The sequence below is a fragment of the Thamnophis sirtalis genome, unplaced genomic scaffold, assembly GCF_051295495.1.
Source record: "Thamnophis sirtalis isolate CommonGarterSnake01/CBP01778 unplaced genomic scaffold, rThaSir2_p1.2 scaffold_5, whole genome shotgun sequence".
Classification (NCBI taxonomy): Eukaryota; Metazoa; Chordata; class Lepidosauria; order Squamata; family Natricidae; genus Thamnophis; species Thamnophis sirtalis.
This window is the reverse complement of record NW_028261385.1, coordinates 119040917-119056050: the sequence shown is the minus strand read 5'-3', so window position 1 is coordinate 119056050 and position 15134 is coordinate 119040917. Positions and strand designations below refer to the sequence as shown.

The 15134-nt window shown below is 36.6% G+C and overlaps 1 protein-coding gene across 3 annotated transcripts; it reads left to right on the top strand.

Annotated features, from left to right (window-relative positions):
* Nucleotides 1-793: 793 nt before the first annotated feature.
* LOC106539221 (cytochrome P450 2K1-like) lies at nt 794-14843 on the top strand. Of its 3 annotated transcripts, XM_087716775.1 has the most exons (11): nt 794-976; nt 2130-2141; nt 2620-2721; nt 4519-4681; nt 5751-5900; nt 7158-7318; nt 7579-7752; nt 10494-10638; nt 12513-12697; nt 13425-13566; nt 14659-14843. In XM_087716775.1, exons 1-11 carry the CDS (start codon nt 794-796, stop codon nt 14841-14843), a joined length of 1602 nt encoding a protein of 533 aa, XP_087572901.1. The 3 variants fall into 3 exon arrangements, with proteins under 3 accessions (XP_087572901.1, XP_087572903.1, XP_087572902.1); XM_087716777.1 differs by lacking the exons at nt 794-976; nt 2130-2141 and having other exon boundaries at nt 2539-2721; XM_087716776.1 differs by lacking the exons at nt 794-976; nt 2130-2141 and having other exon boundaries at nt 2539-2762; nt 4485-4681.
* The last annotated feature ends 291 nt before the right edge of the window (nt 14844-15134 follow it).

Sequence of the window (15134 nt, the reverse complement as noted above, 5' to 3'; positions counted from 1 at the left end):
AATATTTTCTGAAGTTTACTGAAGATATAGATACGGTGGACACAAAGAGTTATATCGCTTCTATGCACATGCTTGAATAATTTAATTCTCTTAAAGGGCTATTTATGATAATGCACAATGCATTACCACTATTTAGTGGCCAATTCCTATGCAAGTGCCCATAAGGCATTAATTCATATACTGGGGTTTTGCTTTGTAGCAGAACATCTAATAAAACCCCATTGTATCAGAGTAATCACAGCAAATGAAATTACATCTCAGAAAATTGTGTGACAGAAGTAATGAATCAAGCAGAAAATAGGAAAAAGTCCCCACTTCCTTCTCAGTTGATAGGGCAGAAATGGGAAATTATCTAGCTGAATAATTACTCAAGGAGATAAATCATTGTTGCTCTTTGGATCTAGCACATTAATGGACTAAATGATTCCATTTTCTGGATTCCTTATCTGAAATGACAAACAAAAGGATGTTATAATCCAAACTTTAAAAAGTGTTTCAAGTATTGATAGCTGTGCATTTCAAATAAATTTAAATCTGTTTTGCAATGCCTTCATTTAAGGATAAGCACCACCCACAATGTATGGTAAACAATCAAATATATAACCAATTCCTAGGGAGGAGATAGTAAACCAAAGCAAGGTTCAAAGTGATTTACCATAAGGGACAGTTTGATGATTTTGTAGAAACAGTAGCTGAGTTTCTGCTTAGTGCAATAGTTTAAAATTCATGTTTGTATCATTTCAGTTTGCAGATTTCATTCTAATTGTTATGTAAAAACTGCTTCTGAAAGGAAATGGTTTGGATTTTACTTATTTTATATTTATTAGTATTCATTCTTGCAGTTTTATTCCTTTTCAAAATAGGTACTTTCCAGAAAAACAGCTCCCCAACCCTTCCACCTGGACCCAGGACTATACCCATTTTGGGAAATCTGCACATAATGGATTTCAAGAGGCCTTATAAGACAATGAAAAAGGTAAACCTGACGATTAACAACTATGGATGTTCTTTGCCAAAGTGTATTAATGCTGATATAAATGTTTAATGTTTATTTATCAGGTTAAGCAGTTAACTGGAATAAGCTTGATATGCTCCTTGTTGGCTCTAAGGAGTCTATGGAAGTCTATAAAAATCACATTAACTTGATGTTTGCATTTGTTATATATACTGGAAGGATTATACAAACAAAATATTTGTTAATAGGATTTACAGTTTTCTAATTATTTATCTGAAACTTGAACAGGAGGTTAAAATTGCTATAATTATGTAGAGGAAGGAAAATGTAAAAATCTTACATTGATATCTATATTAATATAATAATCTGTAGGTTAACATATTTTAATAAAGTATAATCTTAGTGAAATGCTCATTGTTCAAAAACTTCCAATATATTTCCTGCTCCAGAGAATTTGTCCAAAACAGCTGAATGAAAAAGAATTTTGAGCCTTACTCACAGGAATTTAACAGCTTAAATATGACAAGATTCACAGTATTAAAAGATTGGAAATATCCCCCCTCCCCCTGCCAAGGATTTGCAGCCTGCATTAAAATTTTGAAGTTTTACAAAAGTGTATGAAATATTTGTAAAAAGTAAATAAATAACAACTGTCAGTGTTTTTAAAATACTGTAACTGCGTGAGTTTTTGCACTAGATTCCTTTAAATTATGATATATTCTATCATTTATAAAATAAATTAAAAGCTATTGTATTTATATAGAAGCAGATAAGGTTGTCGCTATTATGCACATTAATCTATCACATTTTAGACTGGTAAAATGAGAGAATATGTGATAAATGTTGTCATCACAGAGTGCATTAAAAAATCCTTTGTCCATTGATAATATCAGTTCATTACTGAACATGTAAAGAAGTCTAAAGTTCCCATTTCTATAGCATAAGACATTTGTAAATAGAATTGCAGGGAAAGAATGTGTAGGAAACATAATGTTTCAAGACAGAAGCAAATATATTGATAAAGTACTCCATGTCTTTTTTAATTAAGTCCCTGTTTTTGTTGTACGCAAGTAGCTAATTCTTCCAAACCATTTTGATTGGGAGATCTGTCCTGTCCTTTAGAATTAAACAAATACGCTAGGAATCTTCAGTATGAATGAAAGATAGGAGAGAGGGTTCTGCAGCAGCTGAGGAAAAAAACATGCCACATCAAGTCCAGCATAAATGATTAATAATGTAATGAAAATGTGGTACTTGAAGAACAACTCTGTAGCTTGGAAGTCAGACTTTCCCTGATGTCACCCCGGAGGTGATGGTATCAGTCTCTTCCTGTCACCTTAGGAAAGATTACAAAGCACCACCCACAATGTACGGTAAACTATGAAATATATAACCAATTCCTAGGGAGGAGATAGTAAACCAAAGCAAGGTTCAAAGTGATTTACCATAAGGGACAGTTTGATGATTTTGTAGAAACAGTAGCTGAGTTTCTGCTTAGTGCAATAGTTTAAAATTCATGTTTGTATCATTTCAGTTTGCAGATTTCATTCTAATTGTTAGGTAAAAACTGCTTCTGAAAGGAAATGGTTTGGATTTTACTTATTTTATATTTATTAGTATTCATTCTTGCAGTTTTATTCCTTTTCAAAATGGGTACTTTCCAGAAAAACAGCTCCCCAACCCTTCCACCTGGACCCAGGACTATACCCATTTTGGGAAATCTGCACATAATGGATTTCAAGAGGCCTTATAAGACAATGATAAAGGTAAACCTGACGATTAACAACTATGGATGTTCTTTGCCAAAGTGTATTAATGCTGATATAAATGTTTAATGTTTATTTATCAGGTTAAGCAGTTAACTGGAATAAGCTTGATATGCTCCTTGTTGGCTCTAAGGAGTCTATGGAAGTCTATAAAAATCACATTAACTTGATGTTTGCATTTGTTATATATACTGGAAGGATTATACAAAAAATATTTGTTAATAGAATGTACATTTTTCTAATTATTTATCTGGAACTTGAACAGGTAGTTAAAATTGCCTATGACTATGTAGAGGAAGGAAAATGTAAAAATCTTACATTGACATCTGTATTAATATAATAATCTGTAGGTTAATATATTTTAATAAAATATAATTTTAGTGAAATGCCCATTGTTCAAAAACTTCCAATTTATTTCCTACTCCAGAGAATTTGTCCAAAACAGCTGAATGAAAAAAATATAATTTTGAACCTTACTCAAAGGATTTTAATTCCAGTTTAAATATGACAAGGTTCAAAGAATTAAAAGATTGGAAATATCTACCCTCCCCCTGCAAAGGATTTGCAGCCTGCATTAAAATGTTGAAGTTTTTACAAAAGTGCATGAAATATTTGTAAAAAATAAATAACAACTGTCAATATTTTTAAAATACTGTAAGTGCGTGAGCTTTTGCACTAGATTCCTTCAAATTCTGATATATTATATTGTTTATAAAATCAGTTGAAAGCTGTTGCATTTCTATAGAGGCAGATAAGGTTGTCGCTATTATGCACATTAATATATTACATTTTAGACTGGTAAAATGAGAGAATATGTGATAAATGGTGTCATCACAGAGTGCATTAAAAAATCCTTTGTCCATTAATAATATCAATTCATTACTGAACATGTAAAGAAGTCTAAAGTTCCATTTCTACAGCATAAACAGAGACATTTGTAAATAGGATTAGAGGAAAGGAATGTGTAGGAAACATAACGTTTCAAGACAGAAGCAAATATATTGATAAAGTACTCCATGTCTTTTTTAATTAAGTCCCTGTTTTTGTTGTACGCAAGTAGCTAATTCTTCCAAACCATTCTGATTGGGAGAACCCTATCAGATCTGTCTCGTCCTTTAGAATTAAACCAATACGCTAGCAACCTTCAGTATCAAAGAAAGATAGCAGAGAGGGTTCTGCAGTAGCTGAGAAAAATAACATGCCACATCAAGTCCAGCATAAATGATTAATAATGTAATGAAAATGTGGTACTTGAAGAACAACTCTGTAGCTTGGAAGTCAGACTTTCCCTGATGTCACCCCGGAGGTGATGGTATCAGTCTCTTCCTGTCACCTTAGGAAAGATTACAAAGCACTGGAAATTCCTGATTTAGACTCAGGATGGATTTGGGAATAACTGCTGGCATTTTATTTTCTAGGCATTTCTTAAAACTGTTTCATTTTCTTGAGGGGTTAGTGCTTGTGCACTGCTGAGAGTTCAACGTGCCATGTTGTGTGTGGTAGATCTAGAATGGTGCTGCATGGAGGGTTAGAAATTAATATATCAGAAATTGTTACCATCCTGCATAGCTAACTTCTTTAAAATTTCCAAAATGTGACCAAATTCTGTCATGAGTATCCAATGGACAGTAGTATTTGTATGCTTGTTAAAAATAGTATAATAACTTATACCACAAAAGAAAGAAAGAAATTACTTTAACCTTGAATTTTTGAGACATGATTTGTAGCATAATTTTCCTTACATGAGACTAATTGTTGATCAGAACTGTCATTCATTTTTCGTCTGCTGAATTCCAGTTGTCAAAAGAATATGGTCCCATTTTCCGTCTTCAAATGGGATGCCAGGAAATGGTGGTGCTGACTGGCTATGAGACAGTCAAAGAGGCTTTAGTCAACCAGGCAAAGGCATTTGCAGAGAGAGCTGTTGTCCCCATTTTTGAGGACTATGCAAAGGGGTTTGGTAAGTTGTTTATTCTGGATTTCAATTGACACTCCTAGCAAAACTTTAATCAATATTATCTACAACTCACTCAGAAATATGATGAAAATATGATGGTAATAAGTGGTAGTAAACAATAGTATAAAAAACCAGTGCATGCACTGAAATTTCTTCCATGAAACTAAAAGTAATGCCCAAGAGAGCCTTATCTTAATGAGATGACAGCAACTAGTGGTGTTTGATCTTTGCAGCTGTCCCCCCCACCTCTCTCCTTCCCTCTCTCTAACTCCCTGTGTGTCTCGTGGTTTGTTTAACAACCATGTCACATAGCAACCTTTTCACCACAACTATTTGCAGTTGCAAAACAAGGATTACATGTAGAATGTTTCACCTGAAGTTTTCATAGAGGGTAACATCAGAGAACTTGGACAGCTTCTGGAAATCACAACAGATTGACTTGACTTAACCCCTCAGCGCGAACAGAGGCATACAGAAAACAAAAGATATGGCAATTTTTTATTTATTAAATGCAATGGCCACCCATCTTACTACAGAATAACTCTGTGAGGAGTAATTGTACTAATCCAATCCAAGAATCCAATCCTTGAACATGTTTGTTTTACTTGTTTGCAAATTTGGGGTGCAGGAAACCCTAGTATCGTGCATTTATGGCTCTTCATTTGCCCCAAATTAGGGTACTGAGAATTTGTACAGTCACATCAGTAGTAAATGTTGGAATTAGCTGGTCCACTGTCTAAGGAAGGAAGTGGAGCAGGGGAATGTTCTCCCAGAGTTCCATTTGGATTTTCTCTTATTTCTCCATGCAAGAGACACCAGGTGTATTTTTAGATGCTGAACTGCAATCCTTACTCATGATAGGCAGCTTAAACTCTAAACTTCACACTTAGGCAACCACGTGATGAGAGCATGAATATTGCATTTGCTGTGCTAGAAGAAATAAATGCTTTCCATACCCCTCAACTTTTATACTCTTCAGACATATGCATTATAATGGTGGAATTTTCCTGGTTCAAACTGATCTTCGACATGAACTCTTATTTCTAATTTGACCTCTTCTTTACCTCTCCAGGTGTTATTTTTGCTCATGGTGAGAACTGGAGACAGATGCGGCAATTTTCAATAGCTGCATTGCGGGATTATGGGATGGGTAAGAGGATTGTTGAAGACAAAATCAGTGAAGAGTGCAGTGTCTTGATAAAAACATATGCGACTTATGAAGGTGAGTTGATATTCTATCCTACAGACTTACCTGTTATCTTTCAAGGCAATCTATGTATAGAAGATGTAGAGGAACCTTTTCAGAAAAATATGCCAATAACTTTTATTTATGAGGAATTGTTATACTAAATTAACTATTAAAGTTTACAGAAGGATACATTCTTTTCAATATGAGCACTGCTTTTGTATATAAAAAGGTGTTAGGAATTGGACTTACTTGTTCCTTCAGGCTTTTAGTCAGTGATATTCATGTTACCCAATTAAGCAGAATAAGTTAAAAACTTAAGTCATGGGTCCTCAAACTATGGTCCATGGGCCACATGCGGCCTGCCAAAGCCATTAATCTGGCATGCGTAGGACCATGAGGCTGCCCCACCCACCCTTTGGCCGAGCGCAAGACTTACCTTTGGGAGCCCCGTGGGCTGGAACTGAAAGGTAAGACCAACAATTTTGGCCTGCAGAGACATTCTGGGGGTTGGGGGTGAAAAACAGGGTGCACAGGAGCCCCAGAATTCATTAAATTCACCAAAACCATTTTGGAGTCAGCAATATTTCCATATGTTGTTTGGAAATATATGATCATCATCTACTTTAGGAATTAGGTAGTGGAAACTGCATTAAGAAAGAGTGACAAAATAGTGGATGCAAAATCTGAGAGGTATATCAAAGTTAACCTATCAAAATTCCTGTACATCCTTTATAAGTCTAGTGTCTATTAGTTCTGTTGACAATTTCAACTTATTCTTATGGCCCAGCATTCTCTGTTTCGGATTACAGGGCTCTCTGTTAACACACTTTTGTAATGATGGGTGGGAAGTTAGGTCCTTAAAACATCTTATTGTAACAGTTTACATTTTTTTCAAGTAACAGCAGAAACAAATTGTAGATAAAAGTTAGATTCCTCTCAAATGGGAAGAACTGAGATTGAACACAGGGACTAGAATGCTGTTGCCCCATTTTACCTGTCATCAGAAATGTAACTGCTTCTCACTCCAAATGATGCTTGACTCTAGTACTACATTAGTGTGTAATTACTTCTGGTTTTTAAAGGATGGTTCACAGAATTATTCTTTGACTTTGCTGACAGTAAATTTTAGCTCATAAACCCGTGTTTTCTTGCTATCCTTCTATGCAGAGTGTAGTTTCTATGATAAATGCTATTTATAAGCAATTTTATCCCCAATCTTAAGGTCATGAAGAACAGGTTTAATTCTGGGATTCTTTCACAATTCTGTTTTAATTTATTGCTCATGACCAGGAAAACCATTTGACCCAGCAAGAATTTTGAAAGCTGCAGTTGCCAATATCATAGTTTCTTTTTTACTTGGCAAGAGATTTGAATATGAAGATGCTACACTGCTAAGATTACTGGAATTAGTTGAAGAAAATTTACACGTTTTGGGAACCCCTTCGGTGTTGGTAATGTAATCTTTCATATGAAATAAATTTCAACCCTATAGTTTATTAAGGTTTAATTTGTGAGATTTGGTTCTTAATTAATTAGAAAACTTGATTTATCATACCACATATTTCATAGTTGTTGATAATGATGATGATTTTGAAGACTATGGAACAAACCTATTTGGATAAAAATACTTTGAGATGTCTACCATAAAATATATTCATAGTATTCCACTCTGTTAATTTGCTACTTCTCTTATTATTCTATACTGTTTCAGATATATAATGTGTTTCCCAAGTTGGGATTCCTTTTGGATGGTCCTAAAAAAATAATGAAAAACCGAAAAGAGTATCATGAGTTCATACAGGCCACATTCCTTGAAAATCTCAAAGAGTTTGATGAAAATAATCAGAGGACATTTATTGATGCATTTCTTGTTCGGCAGAAAAAGGTAATAAAGCATTTCAAGTATGCAAGGAATTGTAGCGGATGTTTTTTCTTTCACATGTTTTAAAAATATTCTGGCTGGTACAACAATACATGCAGCTGGGGAAAATCCTTGCTTTAGAAATGTCCAGGAAAACAGTTTCCTGGAGTGAAAGCAAGGCTTGAGTATAGTTTGGAATTTGTGTAATCTCATTCTCAGGTTCTGTAGGGATATAAACTTGAAACAAAAATAATAAAAATTAATAACCTACACCAACCAAGACACTATTAAACAGCTAAGGCTGGTTAAAAAGGTGATCATGTTTTAAAAAAATTGAAACAACATTAAAGACCCCCTCCAAGATATAAGATTTCTCATTCTTTGGTAGCTCCACCTCTTCCTGAATTCTTGAAAGGTTTCTCTTAGCAAGACTTCTTGCAGCATTCTTGATGGCCAACAGATTCATTCCTTGTGTTATATCTTTATTCCTTGCATAACTGTTAAAGCTACTACAATAACTAGAATTTTCCCCTGTAAAAAGTAACACTTTTGTTGTTTTTTTAGCAGTTGAGTGAAGCTATCACATCCGGGTCTCGCTTAACAGCCACTTTTCTCAATGTCTAATTATGGTCATTAGTCAAGGATTACCTTTAGTACGAAAATCCATGGAAAAGTGAAGGTGAGCTCTGAAATCTGAAATGTTTCTTCTTCATGTGACTTAAAATTAGATCACTCTTCATGAAAGAAAGCATTGACTAAGCATTGAGAAGAAGTGATAGAGAGAGGTGGGGAAAGTTAATCACAATTTTTCTCCATACTCATTCCTGGTTCTTCCAATTGTCACCATTCACTGAAAATCAACGTGCAACAGTTACTCAGTCTATGCGCTTCCATACACAGCCATGGTAGAAGGATGTCCTGAGTTCATGTATTCTGATATATATTTCTGCTCTTTCTGTGGCAATTAATCCTAATTTTAATACCCCTGCATACATTGATAAATGCCAATCTACAAGATCAAGCTGTCTTCATTTAGATCAAGTTCCTTTCCCATTTTCTCTTAAATTCCAAAACAGGAAACATTTAAATTTTTCTTTATTTCAATTCATTTAGTAATTCATAGTCTTTACCATATGTTTCTCATTATCACAAGTTTTAAGAAATGCCTACAAAATAAAAATGCCATAAACAGATGTGTCCATAAACCCTAGTATCCATCATCTTTTTGGTCTATCAAGATCTTGGCATAATTCTTTCTGGCAGGATATAAGTGTTAAGGCTCCCTGCTAATCATAGAACACAAAACCTGCCATTCATTTTAGCCAGCATGCCCCAAACACAACCAAAGGTCAGTTTTGCTGCATACAGGATCTAAAAATATAATCTCCGATTTAAAATTTACTTTGCAAGCCACTCCACTATAGTCTGCAACTCAATACAGATAATCCTAGATTTATGACAACAATTCAGCCTGGAATTTCTGTTAACGAGCAATGGTTGTAAAGCACAACCGAATTGCTTAGTGATGGAAATCCATGCATTTCCAATTGCCATTGTTAACTGAACTGCAATGGTTGTTAGTAGAGGACTTCTTCACAACTGCCTAGGGCTTCCTACAACCAAAACCAGGGGAGAAACCAACAGGAAGTTGCCATCCCAGGAGTGATTGCTGCCAGATGGGGAGAGACTGAGGGTGTCCATGGGATTGTGAGGTGCTCAAGGTTGCAAGGGAGGGGGCAGTCGAGGCTTGGGAAGGAGTGTGGTGTTGTGCAGAGGGGCAAGTGGAGAGACTTACCCCAGAAAATCCCTGCTGCCCCCCCTATCTTTATGGAGGAAACAGCAAGGAAGTTTGCAAAAGGCACACACGTAATCACAGTCACTGAACTATAGTAAGTGCTAGATGGCTGCCAACACCCAAAGCAGGATCATGTAATTGTGGGAACTCCAAGAATTGGTTGCAACACAATTTGATTCCTATCATTTTAACTTGAAATGCTGTTGCAAGGAATGGTCATAAGTTAAAGGCTATTTGAAGAAGGTATATACGTGACATATTCAGGATGCTTATATTTCGCTTTTGTTTGTTTAATAAGGCTTTCTATAAGCAGAAATCTCGAGTCTAGATTTAATCATGCTCAATAAATTGCTGTAAATATATTGATAGCATTTCCCCCCTCATTATAAATAATAATCCTTACAAATAAGCAACACACTGTCCTCCAGTTTTTGTGAAATAAAACTCTCACAGTCATCTGACAAGAGGTGATATTCAGCCAGTTCGCACCAGTTTGCCTGAAGCTGTGGCAGACATTTTGCACAGTCTGGCAAATTGATAACAATGGCCATCTGGGCACACCCCCAAACCAGTCTCCCTGCCGCTGGTCACTCCGCTCGCCCAGTCTCCGCTGGCTTGTGCCACCTCTTTGCATACTGGCTCTCAAAGAGGCTGGCAGCTGGCCGCAGGCCACTGAAAAGTCCTCCAACTGGTGAAAAAGCAGCTGCCCTCACAACCATCTTCTTCTCGCATTCCCGTCCCATTGCCTTGCAAGACTTGGTCACTATTAATATATAGTTTGATAGCCCACTGTAGATATTCATCCTAATATTTATTACAGATAAGCTAAACACAGTTCCAGTTTTTGTGAACTACAACTCTTGCAATCTCCTGATACTGGAAATTTGGAGGCCACTGTAACATCTGTTCATGTATGTAGATTATAGGCATACATTGAATGTCCTTGATATCTTTTCTTTATACTCTTCAGGAGAATAAGAAGTCAACAAATAGCTATTTCCATAAGGATAATCTTATAAGTGTTGTGGATAACCTATTTATTGCCGGCATGGATACAACTTCAAACACTTTGTACTGGACCTTACTCCTAATGATGAAGTATCCAGAGGTTCAAAGTAAGCAGTTTTTATTTGATTGATTTTCAATACAAGTATAAAATTACCTGCCAAATAACATGGGGGATGAGATGTGGTGGCTCAGTAGCTAAGACTCTGAGCTTGTCAATCAGAAACGTCGGCAGTTGAGTGGTTCAAATTCCGATCACCCCGCAATGGAGTGAGCTCCGGTTACTTGTCCCAGCTTCTGCCAACCCAGCAGTCTGAAAGCATGTAAAAATACCAGTAGAAAAATAGGAACCACCTTTGGTGGGAAGGTAACAGTGTCCCGTGCATCTTTGGTGTTTAGTTATGCTGGCCACATGACAATGGAGATGTCTTCAGAGAGCGCCGGCTCTTCGACTTTGAAGCAGAGATGAGCACCTCCCCCTAGAGTCAGAAACAACTAGCACACATGTGCAGGGGGAACCTTTACCTTTCTAACATGGGGGGGGGGGCAGAATAAGAAGCAAGAATGAGTTGCCCCATCTATTTATATTTGATGGAGAGTGATTATAAGATGTCACCATATGAAGGGTTCACACATATACTTTCAGGGATTTCTGGAAGATGTATCAGTCACAGAATGTGTGTCATGCTCCTATCACCTCTCATTATTGCTGAATATGAGCTAAGACTGAAGAGAGCTAAGACTTCAATATTTAAAAAACGACTTAGATGAGGGACTACAAGAGGAACTTACCAAATTTGCAGACAATGCTAAGCTGGCCAGAATAGCGAACATCCTAGAAGATAGGCTCAAGCTCCAGATGGATCTTGAACACTGGGCCCTATCTAACAATATGAAATTCAATGTAGAGGAAAGTAAAGTCCTACACTTAGGTAAGAAAAATCAAAATATACGCATATAAACTTGCTGAAACCAGGCTTAATTGCAGTCACTGTGAAAGAGATCTTGCAATGTTTGTGGACAATGAGCTAAATATGAGCCAGCAGTGTGCAGTGGCAGCCAAAAAGTCAAATCTATCCTAAATTAACAGAAGGATACAATCAAGATCAAGTGAGGGACTAATACCACTCTATAAAACCTAGTAAGATCAAACCTAGAGTACTGCATCCAGTTTTGGACACCACGCTATAAAAAAGATGTTGAGACTCTAGAAAAAGTGCAGAGGAGAGAAATCAGGATGATTTCTCATATGACTAAAACATATGAAGAACGGTTACGGGAACTGGGCATGGCTAGTCTAGTGAAGAGAAGGACCAGGGGAAACATGACAGCAGTCTTCCAATATTTGAGGGGCTGACACAGAGAGAGGAGAGGGTCCAGCTATATTTCAAAGCACCTGAAGGCCAGACAATGAATAGTGGATGGAAACTGACCAAGGAGAGATTCAACCTAGAAATAAGGGGGAACTTTCTGACAGTGAGAACAATCAACCAATGGAACAGCTTACCTTCGGAAGTCATGGGAGCTTCATCACTTGAGACTTTCAAGAAGAGATTGGTCTACCATTTGTCAGAAATTGTGTAGACTCTCCTGTTTGATCAGGGGGTTGGACTAGATGACCTATAAGGTCCCTTCCAACTCTGTTTATCTGTAATCAGAGTTTTCTGCTAAGATTTATACATTTCAAGAAGGACAAAATTCCCTTAATTGATTCCTTATATCTCAATAATCATTTCATAATCTCTATACCTTAAAATATAAATAATTAATATAAATAAGTGTTTTTCTGCACAGGCATAATCATAGAATAAGATATATGGTGAATAAAAGGGAAAAAAGTACCGAAATAAAAATTACAAGCATAGATCACAAATGATTATCTTCAGATCTGTACTATAAATGTACTTTGGAATTTTTGCATAAATTCCCATTTAAAGCAAAATTTAAATTATGGAATCATCATGATGTGATTCTATTCTCCCAGGGAAGGTCCAAGAAGAAATTGCAAAAGAGATCGGGATTCGTCAGCCAAGGACAGAAGACCGATTCAAAATGCCTTACACCAATGCTGTAATTCATGAAGTTCAAAGGTTTGCTGACATTGCTCCATCCAATGTGCCACATGCAACAACCATGGACGTAACTTTCAAAGGCTTCTTCATCCCCAAGGTGGTCAATCTAAAATCACTGCATTGTACAAGATCGAATCTATCATGCATGATGTGGTAAAAGAGTCAGTCCTTAAATGAATGGAATGGGCTGAAACAAGTTGATCTACAGTATAGAACTATAAGGCCACATAGAGCGTTCTCCCTTTAGAAAAACACTCATACATGCATCTCTCAAAGTTCCAATGGCAAATGTCTTCCTTTGGCATCTGGAATTCTAAACTGCCCCCACTCTTGATTTATGAAAGATGCTTTCTTCTCTTGTTTTATTCTTTTATTTCTACCTCATCTTGGTTTATTGCTTGCTTTATTCCCTCCTTGTCTACCTGCATATAAGCAAACAGGAACCAACCTGAAATCCATAATCTATGGGAATGATATTACATGATCTGTTGTTTAGTCTCGTTAGTCCTCTTTTTCAGCATGATAAAATACAGCTTAAGAGGTATTTAGAATTGGTTCAATGGACAATCTATTAATTTGCTTCATGTTTCAATTTTTTGAACCTGTCTGTTTTTCATGCCCAGTAATTAATTCAGTATGCATCTTTGCAATACCATTTTTAAATCATAATTGTATTTGGGCGGGGAGGGAGGGATTGGATGTTGCTCCAGGCCAAATATCTACTTCTCAATAAACAATTTACAAAACAACTGTAATAATTTCTATAGCCATGTATTAAATTTACATACTCATTTTCATATAGTTCTTTTTTTTTTAATTTTTAGGGAACATACATATTTCCATTGCTGGGCTCTGTGCTCCATGATGAATCCCAGTGGGAGAAACCTCATGAATTCTATCCTGAGCATTTTCTTGACTCTGAAGGAAATTTTGTGAAGAGAGATGCTTTCATGCCTTTCTCTGCAGGTGAGATTCTCTGATGTCATAGATTATGTTCCATAAAGGCAACTTTTAACACCTTGTTTGAAAAGAAAACAACTGATAAAAGCTTGATCTCAGAGACCTTATTTTGACAAAGTTTGCTCCTCGTGGACAACATGTGTGGCCAGGCTCATTGGGGATCTAATATATTGATTCCAGAATCTGCCTGGGAAATCATCAACCCTATGCATGAGTTACTGCTACACTGACCTCATCATCTCTGCTTTTTGCAGTCTAGGATGAATCTTGTCTTTCAGCCTTCATGGCTGACAGGGCCTTCAGATGGACACAGATTTGGGGTATTTTTAGCTTTACCCCTTTATTAACTTTTCTTAAGCTTTTATTGTTATAGCAAGGTCGCAGAGCATAAAATACAATAAAGGAAAATAAAAAAATATGATAAAAAGAGTGTTAGAGAAAAGGAAATTGGATTAAAATCCAACTAGGGCTACAATTAAACCAGGAATGTCAAATTCAAGGCCCACAGGCAGGATCTGGCCCATGGGGTCCCTAGATGTAGCATGTGGAGCTGGCCTGGAAACAGCAAAGGACCTGCCCGCAGTGCTTCTCCTACTGAAAATGGAGCTTGTGTTGTGCGTGCATGCAGCCCTCACCCCACCCCATTTGTGCCAGCAAAACAGAGCTCAGGGGTATGCATGTACTACAATGAAATCTTCATTCGCATCCTTTTCAAGAAGTCTTTCTCTAGTGTTTCTCAGTCCAAGAAATAAATTATTTCCAAAGAGAAGAGAATTAGATAAGCAGGTGGGATGTTCACGAGGAACTAATGAAATGTGATACTGAGATACTTAAAAGAGGCCATTGCTCCATTTGTTGTGATTTATTTTCCTTCTTTTTTGACATTATTTTCACATTCAGAACATCTGCTGTCATCTAGTACTCAGTCCATCTCTATTCCATTATTGAATTTTAACTTCTTTCCATCTCTATGAACATTGTTTTTCAGTGCGCTGATCTCTCCATAGCCATAGGACATTGGAAAAACACGTGAAATAGTTTTTTTTTTTTAAAAAAACCAATAAACTCTTTGTTTTTGCCATCTATGCTTTCTTCCAGGTCGAAGAATGTGTGCAGGTGAGAACCTGGCCAAAATGGTGCTCTTCCTCTTCTTTACCAGCTTCCTGCAAAGATTTACCTTCCATCCACCCCCAGGAACATCTAAAGAGGGCCTGGATCTCACCCCCATTTTTGGACTTACTGCCTCTCCCATGCCTTTCAAAACCTGTGCTATTTTGCGTTGATCTGAGAGAAACAATAATAACAAGCTGTTGTTTTTTATGCTTTGAAATGGCCTTTTTTTTTTTTTTTTTTGACATAGAGGCAATATCTGGCAATCTGATGCCATATGGTCCAGTTTTTAGAAGTTGTTTAATGGCTAAATTCAGTAGTGGGATTTAAAATTTTTTTACCACCATTTCTGTGGGTGTGGCTTGGTGGGCATGGCAGGGGAAGGATGCTGTAAAAACTCCATTTCCACCCCACTCCAGGGGAAGGATACTGTAAAATCTCCATTCTCTCCCCACTTCAGGGGA